At 35.6% G+C, this 25,885-nt stretch overlaps 1 protein-coding gene across 18 annotated transcripts in view; it reads left to right on the forward strand.

Annotated features, from left to right (window-relative positions):
- The window catches only part of DMD (dystrophin), a 1,199,681-nt gene that overhangs the window by 930,425 nt on the left and 243,371 nt on the right, over positions 1–25,885 (forward strand). For 17 of the 18 annotated variants that reach the window (XM_057411860.1, XM_057411861.1, XM_057411863.1 and 14 more), the window contains 2 exons: positions 5,341–5,552; positions 12,230–12,384. In XM_057411860.1, coding sequence (XP_057267843.1) covers positions 5,341–5,552; positions 12,230–12,384 — 367 coding nt within the window. Of the gene's footprint in view, positions 1–5,340; positions 5,553–12,229; positions 12,385–14,541; positions 14,676–25,885 lie in introns of those variants that run through there. The other variant, XM_057411870.1, reaches the window with a different exon arrangement.

Here is a 25,885-nt window from a genome sequence, read left to right on the forward strand (position 1 = left end):
CTTTGTATTTGCATAAGCTAAAGGATATCTATTTCTAGTAACATGATATTTTCATTCTAATTACTGGTGACAGCCATTGTGTGCTGCTCCAGTGTTTAAAGACTACATGACTTCTCCTGTGTCTGATAGCTTCTTCTCAGTCCTCCTCTGTTGTTTCCACTGCTGTTGCATTATAAACAGCAGACAGCAAACTCAGTGAAGAGTTATATTTGTCTTATCAATGAGATGAACTCTTAACAAAGAAAAAGAAACGTATTTTTGTTTTTGTTTCTCTATTAATACCCAGACTATGAAAAAAAAGTATAATAATATAATGATAAACAAAACGGAATTTTAAGACAGCAGTCTTCTTCACTGACATTGTTCTTCCCTCAATGTACTAAATCAATGGTAACCAGATTGAAAAGTAGTTATCTTGTGTTTGGCTGCTTTATTATTGTTTCTAATAACTTACTAAATCTGTGATCAGTCCAGCAGAAATTCTTTTGTCTATCTTAGTGATATAATCACTATTGAGCAGTTAGTGGATAGTAGCAATGAAAAAAGAGAAATTGAATAGCAACCTTGAAATTACATACTGGTAGACAATTGCTATGTCCTAAATTACTCATTTGAGAGTGTTCAGTGTTGGAAAGGGAGCAGTTGGATCCATGCTGGGAAACTTTCCAGTAAGCAACAGCAAAACTTGTGTAAATGAAGTACAATGAGGACTTCTGCCTGGAGCACTGTGATTAGGAAATTAATGGGGTTTGGGTTTCACTTCAGGGTATAACCTTTTTTGTTTTTCTTGGTTTAGATTTGTTAATTGTCAGATATTTTTTATTAATCCCATTGAGATAATTTCAAATACTGATTCTTACAATAAAGATATTATGCTGTTGCCAAACTTGGTGGGGAAAGAGAGGGAAAGAGAAAACTGGATACAGAGGGGAAGTGCCACATTAAAAAAGAGATTACTCTCTGAATTGGAGAAGGCACAGGATTTAGCTTTAATGAACAATGTAAACTGAGTTGCTTCAGAAACTACTGAACTATGGGGAAAAAAAGACTTTTGTCATTGTTACTAATTATTTAATATTTCTGTGCTACAGTGATATTAATAGTGCACATGGAGCCAGATTTGTTCTATCTAGGCATTTTCAATATGTATTCATCACAGTATGTAGATGCAGTAATATGTAAAAGATGATCAGAATCTGAACTCATTAATATGCTATTATAATTCAGAGTGCAGTAAGGACAATTACATTACTTTTTCCTGGCAAAACTTACTTTTTTAAGCCATATTAAATGTTCTTATGTTTCCAGATATTTTGTAATCTTTGCAAGAACCTTATCTGGTTATTTTTTATTTTTTTTTTTTTAATTTAGTGACTATTACTTATTGAAGGCCTTAAATACAAGTGATCAAAGTAGCGATCAAATTTTTCTTTAGTTCTCCAAAACTGGGACAAATTCTTTTCTGGAACAATTGCTTCTCTTGACGTTGATTCTTCTATTTTTATGGGTATGGAACTAATTTCTTGTTTCTAAGTTTGTGTTCCTGGTTCCAGGTAAGGTTGTTTGGACTTTGGAAGAAGTTAATTTTTCTCTATGTTGAATCCCATATGTTCATCATAACCTTAAGGATTTTATGAAGACCAAACAACAGAAATAAGCTTTCAAAGGAAGGGTGTTAGCTTGAAAGAACTTTGTATTGAGATTCCACATTGTTATCTTATAAAGCATTCTTAAATGTTTTCACAAATATATTCCTATTAATACCGAGTCAGAGAAAGCCTTTTATATATTCCATTGCCCTTGTACAAAAACCTGATGATGATGTTAAGAATACTTTAAAAAATTCTAGTGTCCAACATCATTTAATAGCAATTCTCTGACCCTTCTCATCTGTGGTCAGTAACTCATTAACTGCAGGTGAGAGGTTCATGGGTTGCCAGGATCAGATCTAACACAATATACACTCAAGTTGGGTTTTATGAACTTTTTCATTTGGCATATATCTGTAAGTGGTATACACCTTTCCTTCTGTGGGAAGGTGTATCCCACTAAAGAACATCTGCAGGAACAAAACCCATCATTAAGAGACACTGATTTACACTGTGGTTTTCGTTACATTTTTTGAAGCCAATTCTCATATTTTAAGCCTTAGAGGCTTGAGGATTTTTGGTTATTTACAAACCAACCAATAGTATGCATTCAAATGGAAGCATCATTTAGAAAATGTAAGTTCACAGTAATGAAGGGATTTTTATGTTACCTTTAACTAAATAATGTTGTCATAATTATAAAGGCCTCTCTAATAAGTGTCTCTACGTATTTTGTCTCATATAGTACTGCACTGTTTGGTCTCTTCCAGCTCATAAAGGCTAGATTAATTATGTAGATGTCACAGTGTGTTTATCCACAACTGAAGTACTTTCAGTGAATTTTATAACTCAGTCTTTCAAGAAAACAAAATTTTAATTCTTTTTGGTGTACCTAATAACTTCCTGAACTCTTCAATTCCAATCTGTAATAAAGCAAAATTATTAGGCACATTATTTTTTAAGTGTCCATGTCAGAAGCTTTTCTTTTGACTATTTAAGGGAAATAACCCAATTATTTTCACAAGGAAAAGTTTTTCATAGATTTGGAGCTTGTGTATTCATAGTCACTTTTGTAAATGGGCTCCTGAAAGGTCCTGAATACAGCTTTCATTATGCAGCTTCATTCCCCTCCTGAATGGGAGAATTGGTCACCACGGAATCCCAGGACTGGTTTCTGATGAAAAACTGTCCTGGGTTCAGCTGTAACAGTTATTTTTCTCCCTCCTAGTAGCTGGTGCAGTGCTGTGTTTTTGACTAAGGTTGAATGCTGATCACACACCAATGTTTTAGTTGTTGCTAAGTAACAACCCTGATCAAGGACTTTTCAGTCTCATGCTCTGACAGTGAGGAGTGGCGCAAGACACGGGGAGGGAGTAGAGACAGGACACCTGACCCAAACTAGCAAAAGGGGTATTCCATACCACAGCACATCATGCACAGTATACAACCTGGGGGATCACCTGAAAGGCCTGGATCACTGCTCAGGTTGTACTGGGTATCAGTCGGTGGTGAGCAATTGTATTCTCTCCCCTTTTTATTTCCCTTATCATATTATTATTGGTGATAGTAATTGAATATTATACAGTTACTGGGCTGTTTTTACTCAACCCGTGGGGTTAATGTTCTTTCAGTTCTCCTTCTCATCCCACTGGGAGTTGGGTAGAAGAAATGAGGGAGTGAGCGAACAGCTGCGTGGTTCTGAGTTACTGTCTGGGCTTAAACAGTGACAAAAACTCAAGTCTTGCTGAGAAAAGCACAACCCCTAGAGAAGGACTGCTAGTATGTCTGTCTTAGATACAAATCTCATGAAACATTATGGAACAGATCCATCAATAAATATTTTTGTTGATAAAAAGATCAGTATTTTTTATTAAATGCAACTATTATGAGGAATTAATATAGTTACAGACCCATATTTCTTTTAAAGTAGTTTTGCAACAGTTTTCATTCATCTCTCAATTTCCTCTCCCCGAATACCTACACCAACAAAGAAAATTACAATAAAACAAAAAATTAGTATTTTTATGTTTTTTGTTTTTTGTTTTGTTGTGTTTGCTTTTTTTTTTGTGGGGTGTTGTTCATTTGTTTTTTCATGGAGAGCTGACATAAACAAACTATTGTAATTTTGCCAGCTGTGTACCAAAATCTCCAGGTTGCCAGGAATCAACAGATAACACACTGAAGGTCTCAGAGTCTAAGGGGGAAGGAGCTCAAGTAATGATTTGCAAGAAACAGGTTGCAGCTGTGGGCCATATGCCAGCAACACTGTGGAAAGTGCCTGGGTAGACCTCCAGCACAACCCTTGAGCCACATGCTGTAGCCATAGCACAGAGATTTTACTTGAGCAGTTTGAGAATAATTCTGTTATTCACCCTGCCTGTAGACCACAATCTTTTTGTTGCTTCAAGTATACCCTAAAGCTTACATCAGAAATCCTCATCCAGATAGGGCACAGAAATGAGCTGCTGTTTTGTGGCCTTTGTATACAGCTTTCTAAAATGGGGGGTTAGATTTGTTTCCAATTAAATTTAAGTATTTAGTCCTTAGGCTATCTTTGCTTTGATTTGATTGTGCTTTGTGTTTTCCAGTTGTTTTGCACTTTCTTTTGCATTTCTCTTGACTTGAACGTGCTGCTGTGTATGCTTACAGTTTTTCACCCATGGCTTGAGCAGGGGTTGCTGAAGGGTTTTCTTCTCTTTGTCTAAACTTCAGCTGAGTCCATGGAAAGATCTTTCTCCCTTCTAGAAGAAGGAGCAGCAGTGATCGGTAGAAGTCTCTTTTCGCTGCTGAAGCACTTTTCATCCCTTTTGTCTTTAGCCTGCACTGTTCTCAGCCTGCACTGAAAGATGGAGGGTTGGAACTACCATTCAAATTTTAATTGCTTTCTGAAAACTCTAGGAATCTCTGTTCTGCTCCCTAGAAGACCCATGTATTTTCAATGTAGGGAGGCAGTCTTCCAGAAAATATTAAGAATATAGCTTGTGCTGACCAACCTCAGGGAATTAAATAAATAAACAAATAACTTCCTATTATTCCATTGCATATATTTTATTGTTTGTATATTTCTTTGGTTGGTTGGTTTGTTTTTTCTTGTCAAACTGCTTGGACAACTAGGTCTTTGTTTTTTTTTATGCTACCATGGATGAGTCTGATGCTGGATGCTAGCCAACACTTGTTATCAGAGATTGTAATGATTATTAAGTTTCTGCAAATCACATTGCTTTCAAAGAGTGAATAAAGCTAATCATTATTTTATAATTAACATGGACATATAAGAAACTTTTTCATCGTTTGCAGTCTGATAACTTTTGCCTTAATGAAAGTATAGCTATTAATTATATCTTGCAATAAATCTTTAATATTACTGAAGTACCTAAAGGACTTGTTCTTCAGAAAATGTTAAACCTGGTGTTAATTTGGTAAGAAAGAAAAATTACTGCTGATACTTCTTCTCAAATGTGATCCTGTTTCATAATGCCTTTTGGGTATTTCTGGCTGCATTTGCACTGAAACGCATACTGTCTGACATAGTGTCGTACTGTGTGACCTAGAACAGTTTGTCTGTTCTTTGTAAAACTGAACTTGGTTGCAGTTGCAGCTTAGAAGTACAAGAGCTTTCCAATATGATCAGTTCTAAAAAGATTTTAATATTTTTTACTCCCTCAGAAGAAATGAAAAAAAAAAAAAAAAAAAAAAAAAAAAAAGAACTTTTAAGTGACTTAGCTTTTGTTTTTCCTTTGTGTTTCACCAGTTGAAAAGATACAGAGCCAGTGGGATGAAGTGCATGGACACCTCCAAAGCCGGAGACAACAGCTTCATGAAATGTTAAAGGATTCAGCACAGTGGCTAGAAGCTAAACAAGAAGCTGAGCAGGTTCTTGAACAAGCAAAAGCTAAACTTGAGTCATGGAAAGAAATTTCCTACACCGTGGAAGCTCTGAAAAAGCAGAATACGGAGCTTAAGGTCACTACTGAGAAGTAAAGTATTTCAGTTTGAGTTAATTAGGTTGTTAAAGAAAATGTCCTCTAACTGTTGCACAGTACACATTGAGAGCAACCTCTTTATCCCTTATTTCCCACAAAAATATTAGAAAGAAATTCACTTACAATGTCTAAATTGCGTGGCACATAATCCTTGAATGAAATGAGTCTTAATTTATCAGTCATAACAAATAGCTGGCTGAACTTGCAGGAAGAATACCTACCTTTCTAACACAAGTATTTCTCATATCTTCTGTACAATAGCCTAAGCTGCAGTCTGCGAAACCCTATGGCATTGGTGTGTCTGTCTGCATTAATAACTAAGCTGTATAAATTATCTGGAATTAGTAAAGAAAAGGGGAAAAAAAAACAACCAAACATAACAAACTATATGGAAATATTTTGAGAATCAAGCATTTTAGATTTGCTGCAAGATAATCTCACTGAGTTCAACCTTAGCAGGGTTATTAACTGCAAAAAAAAGTCTGTAATGGCTGCTTTTGTGATTTTAGCACATATGTTGTCACATTTTAGGTGATAATATATGCACCTCAGTTAACTTATGAGTTGAGCTATAGCTCAAGTAGCAATGCAAATATGCCTTAAGTGTTACATCAGTTTTTAAGTTTCTTATTATAGAAATGGTCATACCTTGGTGACATTCTTCATGAATAAATTTTAACAGCTGTTTCAGATTAATAGTATCTCATTTTCTGGTTGGAGAAATATAAGATTGATAAGCCTCTTAAAGTGAGTCTTGCCTCCATGTTAATTGAACGTTGCATCTTAGTTATTTGGGAGAATAGTTACACAAATATTTTTTGTATGTTATACTTTCCTGCCCACCAGGACTTTTTAACTCCTACCACTCAGCTATTTGGTTAATGTTTGTGGACTTAGAACAGTCTTATTTTCACAGTTGAATGGTAATGAACTGCTGTGAAGAATAAGGGGATGAGGTCCTCATCAAACTGATTTTACCACCAAAACATGAGTATAACTGCACAACTGGTCTTCAGCTATGTTCATCGCCAGTTACTCATTTTTCTGATATTTAGAAGTAGATAAGAAAATCTGTTTGGGTATTTACTTGCCTTTTTTTTCTTTTTTTTTTTCTTTTTCTTTTTGCTTGCTTGTGAGAAGCATAAAAACATTCATCAGCCCATTGCTTTAGGGCCAAGGTGTAGTTACGTTTTCTCATTTAAGATTATACCATAAGGGTCATTGCTTGGGAATGGTGGATTAGGGTAAACAAGGTCAATCACTCACTAATGGATTGGAAAGTATTATAGGTTCTGTATGCTACTGTAGTTCAGTATAGAGGACTCCCATTTGTCACTGTCTTTCTGCACAGATAGAGTTCTGGCTTCTGCCTAGTCTGTGTTTGTTTTGTTTAGTTGTTTTGTTTTGTTTTTTTTTGACAAAAAGCTTCAAGAAGCTCAGGGTCCCAGCTCAGCAAAGACTCAATTAACAAAACACCAGTTCTGTGCAAACAGTCTTATGGCATTGTGTTGGAGTGTCTTACATCTTGACCACAAATTACTTAACTAGGAAAATAATTGAAAATTGAGGTGTAGAAATGGATTTTTTTTACAAGAATATAGGAGGTTCAGATTTTTTACAGGGATGTATGAGGTTCAGGTGAAGTTCATCTAAAAGTGTATGCTTTTTGAAAAAATTATAGGGGTTTTGGAGAAACATTTTCCAAGGAGAGAAATAAATGTGCCCTTCTCCATCCATCAATTTATAAAGTATACTAGTATACTTAGTCACAAGAGTATATCTCTATGAATAAACAGGGTTTTCGAAATGATACCTGTAGATTCCGTTCACTCCTTTTTTAAAAGAGATGAAGGACTTGGGCTATCAGTATTTTCAGCCATCCCCATCCCAGTCTGGATTCAATGTGACGTGTTGTGTCAAATTACAGACATTAGTCTGTAATTCTAATTTCATTGTCACAGCTAGTCCATCTTAATTTGCTGTGCCTTCACGAACCTCAAGCGCTACTGTTCCATGGTTGTTTACTTTCATTTGTTTGGCTTTACCTAGCCTTTCTTCCTCAAGTCTGGAAGAAATTCACCTCTGTCTTAGAGAATGGGGGTGGTGGTGATGGTGTGTTATTTTCTTTTTTCTTTCTTTTGTGCCAGTTTTCCTAGAAGAATTATCTTTGTCTGCCAGTAATTCCTATTGTGTTAAATCCCTCATGAAAGCTTCTCAGATGTGACAGCATCAGCTGTTTTGTTCATGCTTGAGATAAGGGGTCATGAATTCAAACAAAAATGGAAATATTTTTTGAGTTTACCAGCTTTAGATTTCTTCTGTACAGTATTATCTAAACTGAAGGACCTAGAAATACATCAAGCCCTGTAAAGAAATGTTTTCCAGGCTTCTGTGCCAAACACATTTTTTTTATGTTTTTCCCTGAATATATACAGCAAGTATGCTGTCTTTTGGCTTCCTGTTACACTGATGAAAATAAAGCTGTCATTTCCATTCATTTGTGTTGAGGGAAAGAGAGAGGTCAGTGTGAGTCTTAAATAAATTCTTCAGACATATTCATTTTGTCAGCTCTATCTCAACACAGCTTGGTGTGAGAAAGTATTCACCAAATGTTCTTCTGATTTGTTCATTAAATATTATAAGTCTGCCTAAAGACAACAGAGTCAATGTAAAAATTCCCCTCTAACTGACCTGTAAATCAGTGCTTGTGTTAATGCTTTTCTATTAGTGTCTCCTTACACATGAGGTTTTTATATTTGTTTCCAGCGCCACTGTAAAGCAAAAATCTGTAACTGGCTTGCATTTGGCCAGTGGTATTTTTAACAGAATTTGACAAGTTTCTGGCATTTAACCAGTTACCATATAATTATCAAATACATTATCATAAACATAATAATCAGAAGAATTACTCCTTTGAATTCAGATTAATTCAGAGCTAATTTGCTAAGCATTAGAACATGTTTTTCATTCTATTCTTTTTTTTATTTTGCTACTTGAGAACTAAATTCTAGGTACTGGGGTTAGGTAAGGAGAATAAGAATATGCTATTTTGGCCAGTGAGAGTCTTTAGCCATTAAAGCCCTGTTTTTTGTTGTTTATTAAGTGATGACTGCAGATGGTTAACTCAGCAGGCTGAAGGTCATAGGTGTATAAATAGTACAAATTCACACTTCAGCTTCTTTTCATCCTCAGGTCATCTGAACATCAGCTAGTGTAAAACTAGTCTCTTAATGCAATACTGGGCTTATATTGAAAAATATAAACCTGCTAGGATTGCCCATTCACTCCTGTTCTCCTTACTTTGGTAAGAGCTAGTGAGGCATGTCTTCTCCCTCTGTACCAGTTTAGCTGGGATGTCCACAATGAAGAGAAAGGAGGGTGGAGACAAAGTTTCCTTTCTTATTTTCTTTGACAACCTATTTCTCATTCATCTAAATAGGAAATTATATAACAGTCTAATTACATTTCCCTGCTCTGTTGGGTTACAGAAGACCAGGCAACCTCCCACTGACATAGTCTGGGGAGTAAACTTTATGCCTCAGTTTTGTGGGTAAAACTCAGGCTTTCTTGCCTTGTCATCTTCTTACAGGGGCAGTTAACTTAGTTAGTATTCTTTTGGCACTCCCCGTGTACTAATACAGTATGCAGTACAGTGTCTGCATATTTTGGATTTTAGTAAAACAATTAAAAATTAAGTTAATGTTACTGAATGTAATGCAGACAGTGGAATAGAATTCCTTGATTAAAAAAAAAAAAAAATCTTTATGGAAATAAATAAATCATACATACTACAGATATACAGAAGGACAGAAAGACAGCCTGATTCTCTAGATTTGTGATATATATGCTTGCTCAGTGTGGGAATTTACATATTCAGATAATATGTATGTACATACATATTAGCTATACATACATATTGCTATATTTGAACTTCTATGTATCTTTTATTTTATTCCACTAGGCAATCCTAAAATAGAATAAAACCCAGCTTTGATTTCATTACTTGTTTTTACTAAAGGATCCTTAGTTACACAGACTTTCTTCCTAATAACATCAACTAGTGTTTTAAAAATAAAAAATAAATTTATACCTAAGTAACATGATAAATGCACAGCCTTAATTCTTGATGCCTTTTAATAAACTCAACAAATTCCAGTGATAACACAAAAAAACCACAGAGAATGCTTTAAAAAATGTCAAAATGAAATTAAGGTAATTAAGTATCTTCTTTAAAAAAAAAAAACAAACAAAAACCAAAACAAATTTTAATGTGTTTTTAAGAAGCTAAAATATAGATGACACGAAAAATATTTAAGAGAAAAAAGAAAATAAAGAATAATGCCAAAAATTTAATTCTAAATATTCGTTATAGTAATGTAAGGAATTAATGGGCCTCTGGTAAGACAGACAGTTGAAACACATACCACAACACTTTGTTCTCAGTGTATGTGCGCAAAGTTGAAGCAAGGCATACACTCCTCAAAGCTGTTGAAAAATTACAGGCCAATTTCCAGTAAAGTAGAAAATACAAATTGTTTCTCTCAGCAAAGCTCTTTATATTCATCATTTCTTTCCTAAATTATGATCTCATGTTGTAACGTCGGGAAGTTAATGGATTAATGTTGAAGTTAATGGTGAGAACAACACTTTTGGAAATAACCTTGTAATGGATCTTTCCGTATTGTTATTATAAATCTGTGTTTGGAAGGTTTTATAAGGTCATTTATATTCACATGGGACTGGGCAAAAAGGAGCTTACTTTCAGAGTAAAGTTTATGGGCCATTGATTTACAAGACAGATAAAACATTATGGTAACTTCTGTTATGTAAAAGGCAGTGAACAGTCAGACTGCTGTGATTTTTTTGGCTGGAAAAGAGAAGCTGTATATTAGAGTAATTTTAAGCAAAGAGAAAGTTAGAGTATAATAAAGATGGCTAGTCCTAAATGTTGAGTAAACACTTGCTCCATACTTAACACAGGGGAATGACTTTTAATAAATTTTTTAGGCATCTTCAGCTTAAGTGAGCTAAATCATAACATGCTCAGATGGGTTTCAGGAGCAGGGGTTAGTAATGCCCTCCTAATGTTTAGTTAGTATAAATAGGATCCCTTTTTTGAAATAGAAAATCAGCTTGCTGTCTTGGTATCTGAGGTTATCTGCTGCACAGTAATTGTGTGATCTGCCATCTCATGAAGGAATAACACAGGAAAGAGATAAAGTACATGTTTTCAATTTTAAGTTATTGAGAGGCCCTAGAGATGTTGAAGCAGCTTTTTAATAGGAAAGGGGGCTTGGGGGAAAAAAATCAAACTCTCCAAAATCTCCACCTACACTCTATTCAAAGTTCAAGTATGTTTCAGGCCTAATCTTAACCAAAATCATCTTACGGGTTTTCTAAGATGAAAACATAAATGCACAAAATATTTTAAAAGTATTTACTCTTACTTATTATTTAGACTCTTTAATCGGGGATTACATATTTAAGTTCCACTTTCTGTGGAGAATTCCTTATCTCAGTCAAAAGGTTTCAAAAGGAATACTGCTTTGGGAGAATGAGAGGGGAAACCCCTACTTTTTCTTCACAGACATTTCTCAATTTGTGTATTATAGCACAATAAAGAGTGACAAACCTTACTGTTTATTTTTTGTCAATAGCTTCTAATGTTTACATGCAATTTACTGTTGCCATTTACAAATACAAACTTTTTTTCTTCTTTTCATTGTCCCGTTGATTGGCTAGTTAGTCTTCGCCTAGTACAGAAATACAATTGGACCATCAATTGTTTTTGCTCTTTCATTTTGTTGTTAGACATTATGGATTAAATATGTAACTTAAGTGCATTTATATGGAAATTTGTGGTATAAAAAGACTAACAGGAAAGACACATGGGAGCTGGTTGCTGGTTGAATGAGTGTCCCTTATTTCTTGGGTCGCTTCTGTAGTGAGACAGCTGGCCCAGGTGGAGTGGAGAAGGAAGAAGAGAGGAGAAAGAGGAGAGGAAAGGAAAAAAAAAAGAATTACCAAGATTTAAGAAGCTTTCTCAATACTAAGAAGCATAAATTAGCATTATAAAGACATTGATAAGTTTATCAATAGTATTTTGCTGTATTGCACAGTTAGTGCTGTTCCAGTAGATGGCACTAATTACATAAACAATTCACTAAAACAAAGTAAATTCAAAACGAGTAAAAACACAGGTATTAATTCTCCAATATCAGAATTATTTCACAGTACAAAAATGAAAATTAGAACATATAATTTCACTGTATTTTCCATGTCAGTATAACTCAACATCACAAATAGTTTGAATAATGCATAATAACGCATCCATCTATTTGTGTCTCAGAAAAAAAATAAAAAAATCAACATTCTAATCAGTGTTTATCAATTTGAGCTGTTATGTTTTATCCAGCATTTAGGATTTTGGTTGCTTGCTTCTTTCAGAGATTAGAAGTAGTCGTATGGTCTGATGACTAAAATAGTTTAAACATTTAGAAAGATTCTGTCCTTAGTTACCAGTAAATCTGAGGAAGTTTTTTTTTCTTTTGTTTCTATATTGGTGGTATAAGTTGTTCATCTTCTCTAATAATCATAAAATACGTGTGATCATTTTATGGTGATTTGAGGCTTATTCTTTTTCTTTCTCTTCTTCAGCAATTTGCAAAAGAAATACGACAATGGCAAATAAATGTAGATGTGGCAAATGACATGGCACTTAAGCTACTCCGTGATTATTCAGCAGATGACACCAGAAAAGTAAAACTGATGACAGATAACATTAATGCAACGTGGGCTGCCATTAATAGGAGGTAGGATATAAATTCTGCTATTAGGTTTGTTATTAAATTTCATTAACATTCACTGTCCAGCTTTTGCTGGAGATTATATAAGATGTAATTTTTTTAAAAGTCATGATTATAGTGATAAAGAAATGAATTATGATGATTCTTCTGTCATATTTTTTGAAATTGTGTCTTTGGAAGGCCATTTAATATTTACAAATAAAATTTTGCTTCCTGCCAATTTTCCTCTGCTGTAACTGATTGCTGACTAAATTCAGTTGATAGGTTGTATATTTTAAATATTTAAAATAAAGTGTTAGAAGTGTTTCATATTTATATGTACTATCTCCACATCATAATCACTATAGTGATTTTGAGTCATAAACTTAATCTGAAATTAACAAGACATATTCTTCTGAAGCAGGTTCAAAGTAGAAATGTTATCCTATGACTTTAAAGCAAATCTGTAGTCAAGAAAGTTTTTATGAGATCCTTGTTCGCATTCTTCTTTACATTTCAATCTTTCAGTGTTTGGGTTAGATACCGACTGTTCACTAAAAGCAAGTTTTGCAGCTTTCCACCAAATTGTGAATCATCCAGTATGTAATCTATAAGATCAGAACATATTGAAGAATAAAAGTCAGCATTCTTTATAATAGTTAGGGATTTAAAACATTGCACATGTCGTGGTTTAAACCCAGTCAGGTAATTCGTTCGCTCACTTCCCCCCCTTTCTTGCCCTCCCCCTGCTCTCGGAGGGACGGAGAGGAGAATCAAAAGAATGCAACTCCCACGGGTTGAGATAAGAACAGTTTAGTAACTAAGGTATAACACAAATCACTACTGCTACCACCAATGATAATAATGATAAAGGAAATAACAAGGGAACAGAATACAACACCTCACCACCCGCTGACCGATAACTCGCCCCCCAAGCCCGACCAAGCTCCGACCGATACCTCCTCCAACCCTGCAGTCTCCCAGCCCTTCCAGCTAACTTCCAGTTACATCCTGGGCATGACGTGCTGTGGTATGGAATACCTCTTTGGTCAGTTTGGGTCAGGTGTCCTGTCTCTGCTTCCTCCCGGCTTCCCCTCCTCCGTGGCAGAGCATGAGGCTCACAAAGTCCTTGGCCAAACCAAAACATCCTTGTTATCAGTTCTGTTCCCGAGCTGAAAGTCAAAACACTGCACTACACTAGCTACCAAGGAGGAGAAAAATGACTGCTACTGCTGAACCCAGGACAGCACATTAGATGACATACATAAAATTTAAATCAAAGTTGTTTTAATTACTATGTCGGATTAAGTTTTATTGCTTGTAACTGAAACAAGAACTGAATTAGATCTGAATATGTTTCTAATTAAAGTCTGTGAACAAGGCCAGAAAAGTCAGTTTAGTTAGTGAATATTTTCAGTAAATTCAGAAGATCTTCTTGTATAATGGAAGTTACTTAAATCACTGATAACTACAGAAATTTATTCACACTTTTTGATTAATATTTATATAAAGTTGATATTCATAAAAATGAATAACTTAAACAGCATTTTGTTTCTGAAGCAGACTCACCACTGACTTAAGATCCTGTTCAAATGAGAAAAGAGATGCTGTTGATGTCCACATAATAACTTGAATATTTTTTTAACATGATCAATAACGCATAAATTAGTATAAACAGTATCTGACTGCATTTCTCCTATATAATTGTAGCCATTTTGGGCATAGTCATAGTAGCCATGTTTTCTTAAAAAAAAATTTTTTGCTTTCTGTGAAAACAGAAAGCTAAAAGCAGGCAGATGGGCACATCTGTTCCTCAGTAAGAAAGGCTTGGCTTTTTTCAAAATGCTCAAGTATTTTCCGTAAGTAGGTAAAATCATTATCTCAAAAGGTTACAAGGGAGAATGAAAGGAAATTACTTTTGTCCCTATATATAACTACAACCCCTGTGGTGAGATGGTTTTGTAATCCTGAAGTCCAGGATGTGTCTGTAGCTGCTGTAGGTGCAATTAGCAATTGTAGCTGAGAGTGTCCTTAAATCTGTTAATAATTCAAGCACAAACACAAGTGTGTCTGATGTTTGCTAAATGTGAGAATTGCCATTGGTGCAAGGGCTCAGCCAAGTACTAGGCTAACAGAGAGTATGAATTCTCCACGAAACACTCCTTGCAAGCTTCTACAAAGCTTACAGACTTGTTCACAGCTTATGCATTTGATGAATCGTTGTAGTAAGTGTTTTATATCTTAGAAGAGAGCTGTTAGGTGACTGAGTTGACATTTCTCAATATGAAGTACAAAGGCATAGGCTTGAGCCTGAGCAGGTAACTGTAAAATCAGAGTTTCCTAGTTTTTTTATTGTATGACTTTACTGCCTTTCTATTTTTTTATTTTATTTTTTTTTTATTCAGTGCTTTGTATATAATTTTTGTAAGGCTTTTCATGATTTGAGAACTTGGAAAAAGAATCATGCTGTGAACAGTAGTTGATAAGCTTCTTTAGGGGCTGTGTCACATTTCTATCTGTGTTATGTGAGACATTGATAAATACAGACATACTAAGGCATCAAGTCAGCAAAAGACTTGGAAGATTTTCTGCACCTCTAGATTTTCCAGGTTTGCTTGAAGCAGTAGCCAAGCTTTTTGCTCATGGAGCAGCTCCTGGTTGAGGCTTTGAAAGAACCACTCAGATTTCTTTTGATCAGCAGCTCTGTGTAAAGAGAAGGTGGAATCCATTGGCCTTTGAATTACTTAAATGCCAATTTGTTCTGCACTGGGGATGTGTGTCATTTGTTTTTACCTCCATCTGTGCTTCAGATTTCAGGTTATTGCATACAGTAAAGCAAATTATTTCTGGTTGGTGGGGACCTTTGGAGCCATAAGATAATACTCCATAGAGAAAGACATATGAACTCTTTTGTCACGGGCTCCAAGGAAGGCTAGTTCTCCATCAAGTTGCATATACAATGATATCAGATATATCAGTGAGTGTTATTTTCATCTAGATCATAAGTAGTGTTCTGATGACTTGCTGGCATTGCATTGATGTTGAAATATATTCCAAATAATGGTCTTGACAATTCCTCTAATATTTTAGAAATTATTTTATCATTGTTTGTTAATGTCTTGAGTGCCAAGAAGACATATTCTGCTAAAGATTTTAATTTATTTTTCCTATATCCTTACCTTAAATGGCCTAAAAGAGAAATTAAGATTGGCTTACATTCTTTTAAACTGATTTTCCTCTCACCTGCCATCAGTATCAGGATTGTGTGTCACTGTAAAAAATGTGAAACCTCAGTTTCCACAAACCAGATTAGTAAAACAACAGGCAGGCAACCAGCACTAAAATTCCACTTTGCCTGTTGGTAATAGTTCAGCCAAAGCAAGTACTTAAGTCATTAAGGCAACATCTGCCAGCTTGTGTTTTGTTTTGCTTAAGTAGATTTGCAGCTGATTGCTGTGTGTTTACCCTTTGCCTTACTGTTCTGTTTTATAACACTGAACTATAATGAATAACATTCAACTCTTAATAGCCAAGTTGGTGAATGCTTGATGGTTGCTTTTTCACCCTCAGCTTTTTAATTTCTATTTTTGTTGTTGGTACTGCAAAAATACACTTAAAAGCACACAAACTGATCAGCTGGACAAAAGCCAGAGTGACTTGTAAACAGGTCTCTTCCTCCCCTTTTTAGAAGCACTGACTTTCCAAGAAATAACAATATTATTTAACCTGCGGCAATTAAGGCAAAAGCAGTCTGTATTGCTTATATTAAAAAAATTAATCTAAAATATGAACTAAAGTATCCTCAAGAGAAAAAAATACAATGAAGGAAGTAACCATTAGAAATTTTCTATATATAAAAATGTTTATTGTGTTAGTATTATGTACTGGGGAAGGAGTATTACTCCCTTCTTTTGTGGGCACTCATATTTTACGTGAATTATCATATAAAACATAGCCACTTACTTAAATTTCATTCTTTCCAGGGACTCTACCAAATGTGTTTAAATTTCACTAATTTAAATGTTAAGCTGCAAAGGGACTTAGATCTTTCATAAGTGGAGCATATATTATGACAATAATTACATATTGTACTCTGAGAGTTGGTTAGAACTCCAGTGCATCGCTCTCAAATAGGCATTTTCAAATATTCACATTGTCCAGCACATCTTATGCTCAAGTTCAATGGAACTCTGACTGCACAGTAGGTGTTAAGAGCTTAAAATGTGGTTTTGGCTCCTGAGACAAGATATAGGACACACAAACCAGTCAAAACACAAAAGGTAACTTCCCCCAGGCCCCTGCCCTCCCTCGAGGGTATGGGCAGTGAGGAATAAATATATACTTATGTTGTTGTTATTAAAGTTGTAGGAAGTTAGAGATGGAGTGGCAAGTTGAGTTTCTAGACAAAGTGTTTGAAAATTCTGAGACACCAAACTCCGTATTTATCTCAGAATGGTGTTAATTTTCAAATGCAACCAGTTGTGCAAACACTTTGATTTTGTATGTTAGCTGGACAGTATGAAATGCAAATGGCCAAACAGCATAAGGTCATAAACAGTACAAAAGTATAATGCTTATCTGTTTACTTTGTAAATGCATACTATAACAGGAATTGTAAGTATAGAAAAGGTCATAATCTAGTTTTGGTCTTTGGGCAGTAAACCTTTCCTTGTCAATGGTTGCTTGATATAAAAATACGATTTTTAGAATGTAAACTTTATCTCTACATAATGCTTGTGAGTATAGTTTATTAATTGTGCAGAAAGAACTTGACCATTCTGCTAGGGACAGGTTTTCTTAATATATTGTACCTTACGTAATACTACTTTGCTTTGTGGCACTTGTGAAAGTAATCACATTTGCTTTACAGTTGAGTTGCATTCTGGGCAAGGAAAAATTGCATTTACACATGAGCAACAGCCAGGAGTATGAAATGTGTTAGGTTATACTGAAGATTCATAGTTGTTTTCAGTAGCTAGACCTTTCTGGGAGCCTTATCTGGAAAGCTTATTTGCTCATTTAGGCTTGGACTGCTGAAGTCAAGAAGGACAAAAAATCACAGTCTGTTTAATTTTAAAGAATATTCCCATCTTCTAGGTTCTCCAACTCAGCCTTTTATTTTACATTCTTCTATTGCTTTGAAGGTTGGTCTGCATTCCAAAAATCCATGTAATTCCACATGTAAAAGCAGCTATCATAGTTTTTTGTGAAGGCACACTTCCTTCTAGCACAGTGAAACCGCTAAATTGGACTGCTGAAGTCAAGAAGGACAAAAAAATCACAGTCTGTTTCACTTTAAAGAATATTCCTATCTTCCAGGTTCTCCAAGCAAACTCAGCCTTTTATTTTACATTCTTCTATTGCTTTGAAGGTTGGTCTGCATTCCAAAAATCCATGAAATTCCACGTGTAAAAACAGCTATCATAGTTTTTTGTGAAGGCACACTTCCTTCTAGCACAGTGAAACAGCTAAATTAAAAAGTAAGTGGCCATGGGAACCTTGTTTATATGGGAAGCTTGTTTACATGTTTGTGTGTGCAGTTGCTCTCCTGGCCATACAGCTGCATTTGCATGGATTCCAGCAAGAAATCGTTGCAAATCTACTACTTCAGATAGAGATGATGATGGTCAAATGTCAATTTCTGCTGTAACCTTTTTTTTTTTCTTTTTTTTTTTTTTTTTCCCAAGACAGCATAGTATGGTAAATTTTATTTTTTATCATCATATTGAGGTGATTTTTTTTTTTAATAGAATTTTGCCAAGCTCAAGAAAATAGGTATGTCATGTGACTGCTTTTTTACAGCCAGTATGTCATACTGAAGCTTGTTATTTACACCAGCTTAACAGTAGTTATTCAAAATTGCAGAGTGCTGGAAAGCATTTCAGTTGTAGGGCAATTATTTTGTTTTATGGAGATCCTGATAACAGATGGTTATCTTTGTTGCCTTTATTATTTAAAAAGGTGAATTTTCAGTCTAGGTATTTTCCACATACTGTCTTTTGAGAACTTTGCTTGGTTTCAATTCAACAAGGACTTAATTAATTTTTCTCAGTCAGTAGAACTATTCACATTGAATGAAAGTGAATCACACCCAAGATTATGTTAAGGGGCAAATGCTTTAATATATCAGCATGTTTTTCTGGAAGAAAATGCAGCTCTGACTATTATTTTGAATAGGAGGAGAAACAAAATTTTCAACAAAGCATTTAATCCAGTTCTCTTCTGGGAAGTCTGACTTCTATATGAAGTCCTAATGCCTTTCACATTAGACAAGACGGTGCAAGAACCCTTTAATTTTCATTAAACTAATTTGTCTCACTTTGTCAGTACAGCACTGCATGATTCTCTCCAGCAGTTAGTAACATCAGCCAGTGCTAAAGAAAAACTCTTTACTAGCTGCTTCTGATTCAAGAATGCTAAGGCTTTTGTGTGTAAAATATGGGTATCTTTGAAATTTTGGAAGAGTTGTTTTCAGATAAAGGATTGAAGTATTTTTCGTTTTCTTTGTTCTAGTCTTTTTTTTTTTAACAAAATGGCACACTGTCAGAAAAGGATTATAAAAAGGGTTCAATTAATACTGAGTTTGATTTGAGATAACTTTTTTGTTTATGTTTTACTTGGTTAAATATCATCCTTTAATATATCTGTATTATATATATATCAGCCTGGAGAAGAGAAGGCTGCATGGAGTCCTCATAGCAGCCTTCCAGTATCTGAAGGGGGAGCTATAGGGATGCTGGAGAGGGACTTTTCATTAGGGTCTGCAGTGATAGGACAAGGGGTAACGGGTTAAAACTTCAACAGGGGAAGTTTAGATTGGATATAAGGAAGAAATTCTTTACTGTGAGGGTGGTGAGTCACTGGAATGGGTTGCCCAAGGAAGCTGTGAATGCTCCATCCCTGGCAGTGTCCAAGGCCAGGTTTGACAAAGCCTTGGGTGACATGGTTTAGTGTGAGGTGTCCCTGCCCACGGCAGGGGGTTGGAAGTGGATTATCTTAAGGTCCTTTCCAACCCTAACGATTCTATGATTCTATTCTATGATTCTATGATTAAAGAAGTATACCTAAAAGGCCATCTGGGGGGGAGGGACTGTTTTATGATGATAGATAAAAGGGGGGCTACCTATTTGAATGACATTTTATTAAATATTTGTTTGAGAGTGTAGGTAATTATGTACAAAAGATAATCTTATCAGCAATGACATCAGTTAAGATTTCTTTGTTTTCTAATGAGCCTAAAAATAATGGCATTTCAGCCACATATAGGAAAATATAAAAAGACATAAATACAATTCCAGGCAAATCTCCTATAAATAGATGACTTCCAAAATCTCCTTAGCTCCTTATATTCTAGTTTTCACCTTTTTTCCTCTAGTCATCTGACTGTACTTTTTGTGCAGTCCTGACACCACTATGTGGATCCAAGATGAGAGGTCAACTGGAGGTACTGAATATTTCTGGTTCACTTTCTGAGAGGATAGTCTTCAATGTGCAATGCTTTCAAAATGCTTGTAGAAGCTGCTGAAAAAGCAATGTTACCCATAATATGCCATGATTCATCATTTCCACCTTTGTGAAGGTATTCTTGTGATTTTTGATAAGCTCTTCGAATTAAAAAAAGGAAAGAGTTCTTGAGTTATTTCAGGAAAAGGTAGCATCAGTATTTCAGTAGTTGACTAAAAGGATTTATGGATCCTTGTAACTTCAGGACATGTTTCTTAAAACTCTTATATCATTGTGAATAAACTTAGCATTCCCACCACTTGAATAGATACAACTGTAGGCTAGTACTTTTATTAATTCCAGAAAGGCAATAGATCATCTGTAGGTCTGCTAAGTCCTCCCACAAACAGAAATGACCTCTGTCATTCAGAATAAAGTGCTGGTTTTCTTAAATTGATTGTTTCTATCCAACTTGTCTGCCCCACAGGTGGCTTGCTGTGGTTTCTTAGACACCATGTATTCAGCTGATTGAAAGTCTAGTGGTTTGTGTCATTAGCTGTAATCTAATGTTAATGATTTCATTATAGACAAAAAGAAGGACAGTGCTGGCATTTTGCAAAGAGGCTTTCAGCTTCAAATACTGAGGGCAAGTTAATAATTAAAAATAAGCAGGAAAACTGAAAGTAGAACATCTGGAAGACCATTCCTTACCACTCAGACAGTTGCTCTCCATTTTTTATTCCTCCCCCTCCCCCCCATTCTTGATTTATATTTTGGTCTTGAGTGAAATGGAATTCTGCTGCTTTGTTCATATTTACCATGTTGTTTATTCCATGCTGTTTATTCCTTTTGATGAAAATGAGAGCTGTTCTTATGCTATAGTGAAATCCATCTGGACAAAATCATTAAATAGCTCATGGAACAGAATTCTGAAGGGAGAGCGATTTCATGGACTAATTTGAATCGTAATCAAAGCTTAATATGGACATTTCAAAGAAACACTCCATTTGAGAAATCTCACTCTTTTGCATACATAGGAGGTGCAGGAGGAGGAAGGGACTCAGGAAGACATAAGTAAGACTGATTTTGTGAGAGAAAGAACAGAAATGTCTATTTTTGTTCTTACTCCGTTAGCAGATTAAGACAAATGTGTTGTTCTTTTTCTTAAAGGTGAGATTTTCTGAATTAGAGAGTTTTAGTCTTTATTTGAACAAGAACAGAAGTTAGTGCTCTGTGCCCTGAAAGACCAACCTTAAATCTATTTCGTATTAGTCTGCGGATAAATTGACAAAGTGTAGCAAACTGATTATTGCTCTCATCCAAAGCTTATTGCAACAAATGCATGACTTACCTTTCCCCTCCATAGACTTCTTATCAGACTTTGTGTCCTTTAAAACAAACAATGGAAAAGAAATTAATAAAGCTGATGGGCTTGCAGAGTGCCAGCAAAAAGGAATTTGACCTTAATTGTCATTTTTTGTTTGCATTATTATTCTTGTGATAGCCTTGTTTTGTTTTCGCCAAGGTTTTCTATGTTTGCTTAGGGGGTTTGAGTTGTTGGTTTTGTGGTGGTTTTTTTTGTTGTTGTTGGTTTTGGTGGTTTTTTTTTAACAGCATTTCCTTGCTATTGCAAGCTGTGGCGTTTCATTGTAGCTTCTGATCAGCTGCTGTGCAGGCAGTGTAAGCTTCCCCCTCACTGGCTTGTCAGTCATAACTGAAACTGAGAGGATAATTCAGGCTGTCTATTAAATTTTTAGTCTCTGTTTGAGAGCTACCACTACCAAATGTGTCAGTTTGACAGCAGTGGTGCTTGCCTTTTGTTTTGTGGCTGTGTTTTAACTGCAAATGATATTTCAACCACATGTTGCTTTTATACAAACTCACAGAGAAATTGACAAATTACAATGAGTCATTATTATTTTGGATGAGGATCCATCAGCACAAGAGGCTGGTGGCTACAACTCTTACTGACCAAGGCAGAGACCTGTGGAAGTGGCAATACTGAAAGAAGATGTGAAAGCAGCAAATTTAGCAATGTCATTTTCTTGCATGTTCTAGATTAGGGGTGGTGAGAAGTCATGAAGAAAAGGTGAGATTAAACTGATAAATCTAAGCACAGTTTTTAAGGTGTATCTGTTACATAGAAGGGGAAACAGTAAGAAAGAAAGGAATATGTGAAAAGGGAAAGATTAATTTGTTCATATTGCTAGCATTCAGTATCAATCACATCTTGACCAGTACTCCTTATGTAACTATAGTGTGCTGCATTCCCTAACAGATTTAAAAAAGATGAGCTTTTCCCCAGCTATGAACATTAAATCTCCTTCAAACCCTAAGAAATGTTATCTCCTGCAAGAAGTAAGAAATAATAGCTCTTGTAATTATCACTCTAGCTGGCATATCTGCAGATCCTTCCTTTGTGAATGATACATAATCAGTTATGTATTTGATAGATATCTGCTCAAACACAATAGTGCCTTGTGGCAATGAGTTATACATGTCCACTTTCTGTTGGTAAGGACAGAAAAAAGTATTTTTTTTATCTGTTTAAAATGTGTACATATATTTTTCAAGTTCCATTTGCTCAGTTGACACAATGTATGTTAAAAAACAAATTATTATTGGAATTACCTAAAGTGCCCAGCTTGCGAGAACCATTTCCCACTTTCTGCATTTTATCTTATTAATATCTTATGTTTTCTTTCTTATTTTCTTTATTTTCCTCTTTTCTTTCATATTACTTTTTTTGTTTGTTTTGGGGTTTGTTTTTTTTTTTTGTGTGTGTTTTTTTTTTTTTCATGTTAGGCAAGTCTTATTTGGTGGCTGTTTTTCTAAAATCTAACTTTGAGGCGTTTTCTGTACCCCACAACAGGACTTTTATATACTGATTTCAGTTACTGTTTTAAAAACTTAAAGAGATGCTGCTGTTTATTGTCCGTAATGTCAAACAGTTCAGAAATTTCCATGACTTCTTGGTGCTTAGAGCATGTCTGAGGTTCATAATTCAGTGTTGTTAATTAATCACTGATAGTGTCCATTGCTCTGTTATGAGACATATTTCTTTATTGATTCCAAGAAGGTAGATTTATTTTTGTGGTAGTCAATCTTTTAAGTTTCACAGTGTGGTTTTACTCCAAGGGATGGGAGGCGATTCTTCCAGGTCTGTCTTCTCTCTTTGTTTCTGTCCAGCAGAATAGACTTGCTCAAATAAGATGGCTCTAAGAAACCATAGTTCTGATCTGCCTTTGGTGACACCGTTCCTTTTAATACTCTGCTGACCCCTTGGAGCTGTGGACACATGTCACTGTTACTTCTTCTCATGTTGAGAAAATGAAAATAGAAGCATAGAACACTTTTATTAAATTTTGCTTTGGGTAAATTGTTTTTCACATCATGTCACTGATTTAGTCATTTTATGTCTGGTGTTACTCTCATTTGTGTTGGCTAGGAAAACGTATTCAAGCCAGAATTAGGAGAGTGAGGTAATGTTGGGCATAATGTGGGTTATTTTTTTTTTTATCAATAATCTTTCAGATGCTAGTATGTGTTGACATCTTCATGAAGCTGGTGGTCTTAATTTTAAATACTAAATTCCTTCAAAGCTACAGCTAGTTGAAGAAGGCAGCAGTGTAATACTGAGTTTAAGATCCTCCTTGTAGTGTCTGGTATTTTGTACACATCTAGACTGAATCTTTCCACTATCACATTCCTGATGATATCTTTCATCCGGAATTATTCACAGTCCTGCCTGGGTTAGACTATTCCAAATATTTTCCGTCCTGCTCTTCACACCCTAATGCTCATGGCTGAATGTTATTTACATTGACTATGTTATGAGTTTTTAACCTCAGTTGTGTTTCATTCAAGACATTTCTGTAATTTTCCACCCCTGCCATGGTTCCTAAATAGATCCTGACATAAGGACTTAACTTGTGGATAGTCAATAAAGCAATATTTCTATTTCTAGTTTTCATACCTGTCTTTTAATTACTTCTAAGAAAAAGTTGGCAAATGTATAAAGAAATGTAGAATGATATTTATGTTTGAAAGCAGAAATCTTTAGCACTAATTGCCAAAACAGGGCTTCATTTCTGTTTCTGATGGAAACACTTCAGTACTTGTATAGATGTATTGTGTATTTATTCTTTACAGATGGCTTCTCCTTCCAGATATATATTTTTTTGGGGCACAGCCTGATTATGGAGGCGCAAGATTTAGCTAGTCACAAATATGAAAGGTTGTTGAACATATAACTCAATGTCCAAATGGAGACCACTGATGAGTGGCACCCCTCAGGGGTCAGTATTAGGACCAATGCTGTTTAACACCTTTGTTGACAATATTGATTGTGAGATTGAGTGCACCCTCAGCAGGTTTGCCAACATCAAGCTGTGTGGTGCAGTTAACGTGCTGGAGGAAAGAGATGCCATCCAGAGGGACCTTGACATGCTTGACAGATGGCCCAGTGATAACCTCATGAAGTTCAAGGCCAACTGCAAGGTCCTCTACCTGGGTCAGGGGAATCCCAAGTACAGGTATGGGTTGGGCAAACTGGACTGAGAGCAGTCCTGAGGGGAAGGACTTGGGAGTGCTGCTTGACAAGAAGCTCAACATGACCTGGGCTTGCAGCCCAGAAAGTCAACCACGTGCTGGGCTGCATCAAAAGGAATGTGACCAGCAGTCAAGGGAAGTGATTCTCCCCCTCTACTCTGCTCTTGTGAGATCCCACTTGGAGTGCTGCACCCACCTTTGGGGCCCCCAGCACAAAAGGGATGTGGACCTGTTAGAATGAGTTCAGAGGAGGGCCATGAAGATGGTCAAAGAGCTGGAGCACGTCTCCTATGGAGACAGGCAGAGAGAGAGTTAGGCTTGTTCAGCCTGGAGAAGAGAAGGCTCCAAGGAGAAGAGTAGTTTTCCAGCGCTTAAAGGGGCCCACAAGAAATCTGGAGAGGGGCTTTTTACAATGGCAGGTAGGGTTAGGACAAGGGGGAATGGCTTTAAACTGACAGAGGAGGTTTGTATTAGATATAAGGAAGTTCTTTACTGTGAGGGTGGTGAGGCAGTGGAACAGGTTCCCTGGGGATGTTGTGGATGCCCTACCCCTGGCAGATTGCAAGGCCAGGTTGGAAAAAGCCTTGGGTGATATGGTCTAGTGTGAGGTGTCCTTGCCCATGGCAGGGGGGTTGGAAATAGATGACCTTTAAGGTCCCTTCCAACCCTGGACATTCTATGATTCTATGATAGTTATGTTCATGTGGTACCATCAGAAGTTTTCTAAATGTATAATATGCTTAGCTCAGACTGGGAGAAATGAGCAAGTCATATTAAAGTTACTAGAATAATACTATTACTTTATATTTGGGGCTAATAAAATTATTAATATAAGCCATTCTTGTTCAGATTGTCATTTGGAATAAGCTTCAGCATATTAAACAATTATGTAGAGCAACTTTGAATCATAGAATCATAGAATAGTTTGGGTTGGAAAGGACCTTAAGATCATCTAGTTCCAACCCCCCTGCCATGGGCAGGGACACCTCACACTAAACCATCTCACCCAAGGCTTTGTCCAACCTGGCCTTGAACACTAAAATCTTTTAAGAATTTACTTAATGAGACAATATATTGCAGGTACTGGACAGCAAATGATGGATTTTTTTAGATCAGAAGTATGGATACACATAAAAGAGTTACAGAAGTTAATATAAGATATCAAAATAGCACATAAATATCTTAAAGACCTAGAAGAACAATATGTCATGATAATTCCATGTGGATTTAAAAATATCTATTTATTTCCTTGATTTCCTTGTTCAGAATTTTATCCTTTAGATAGAAATTGTACAGTAATTTAAATCACTTAGTAAAGTATGAAAATTTAGACATCTGTGGCTACTGCAAAGCATGGAATTTGTGATAAATTAGTCTAAAACTGTATTTCTCCATGACATTGTTAAGATTATTTTATACACAGTCATGTGTATGTACCTCACACTTCATGAGCAGAATGAAATGGAGATCAAGTAATGCTACAGGGTTTTTTTACCAATGCACTTATTTACTTGTTTGCATTCTTAACAGGAAG

This window comes from Pezoporus wallicus, unplaced genomic scaffold (assembly GCF_028554395.1).
Source record: "Pezoporus wallicus isolate ANWC-B61680 ecotype Strahan unplaced genomic scaffold, APGP_CSIRO_Pwel_v1 contig_1438, whole genome shotgun sequence".
NCBI lineage: Eukaryota > Metazoa > Chordata > Aves > Psittaciformes > Psittacidae > Pezoporus > Pezoporus wallicus.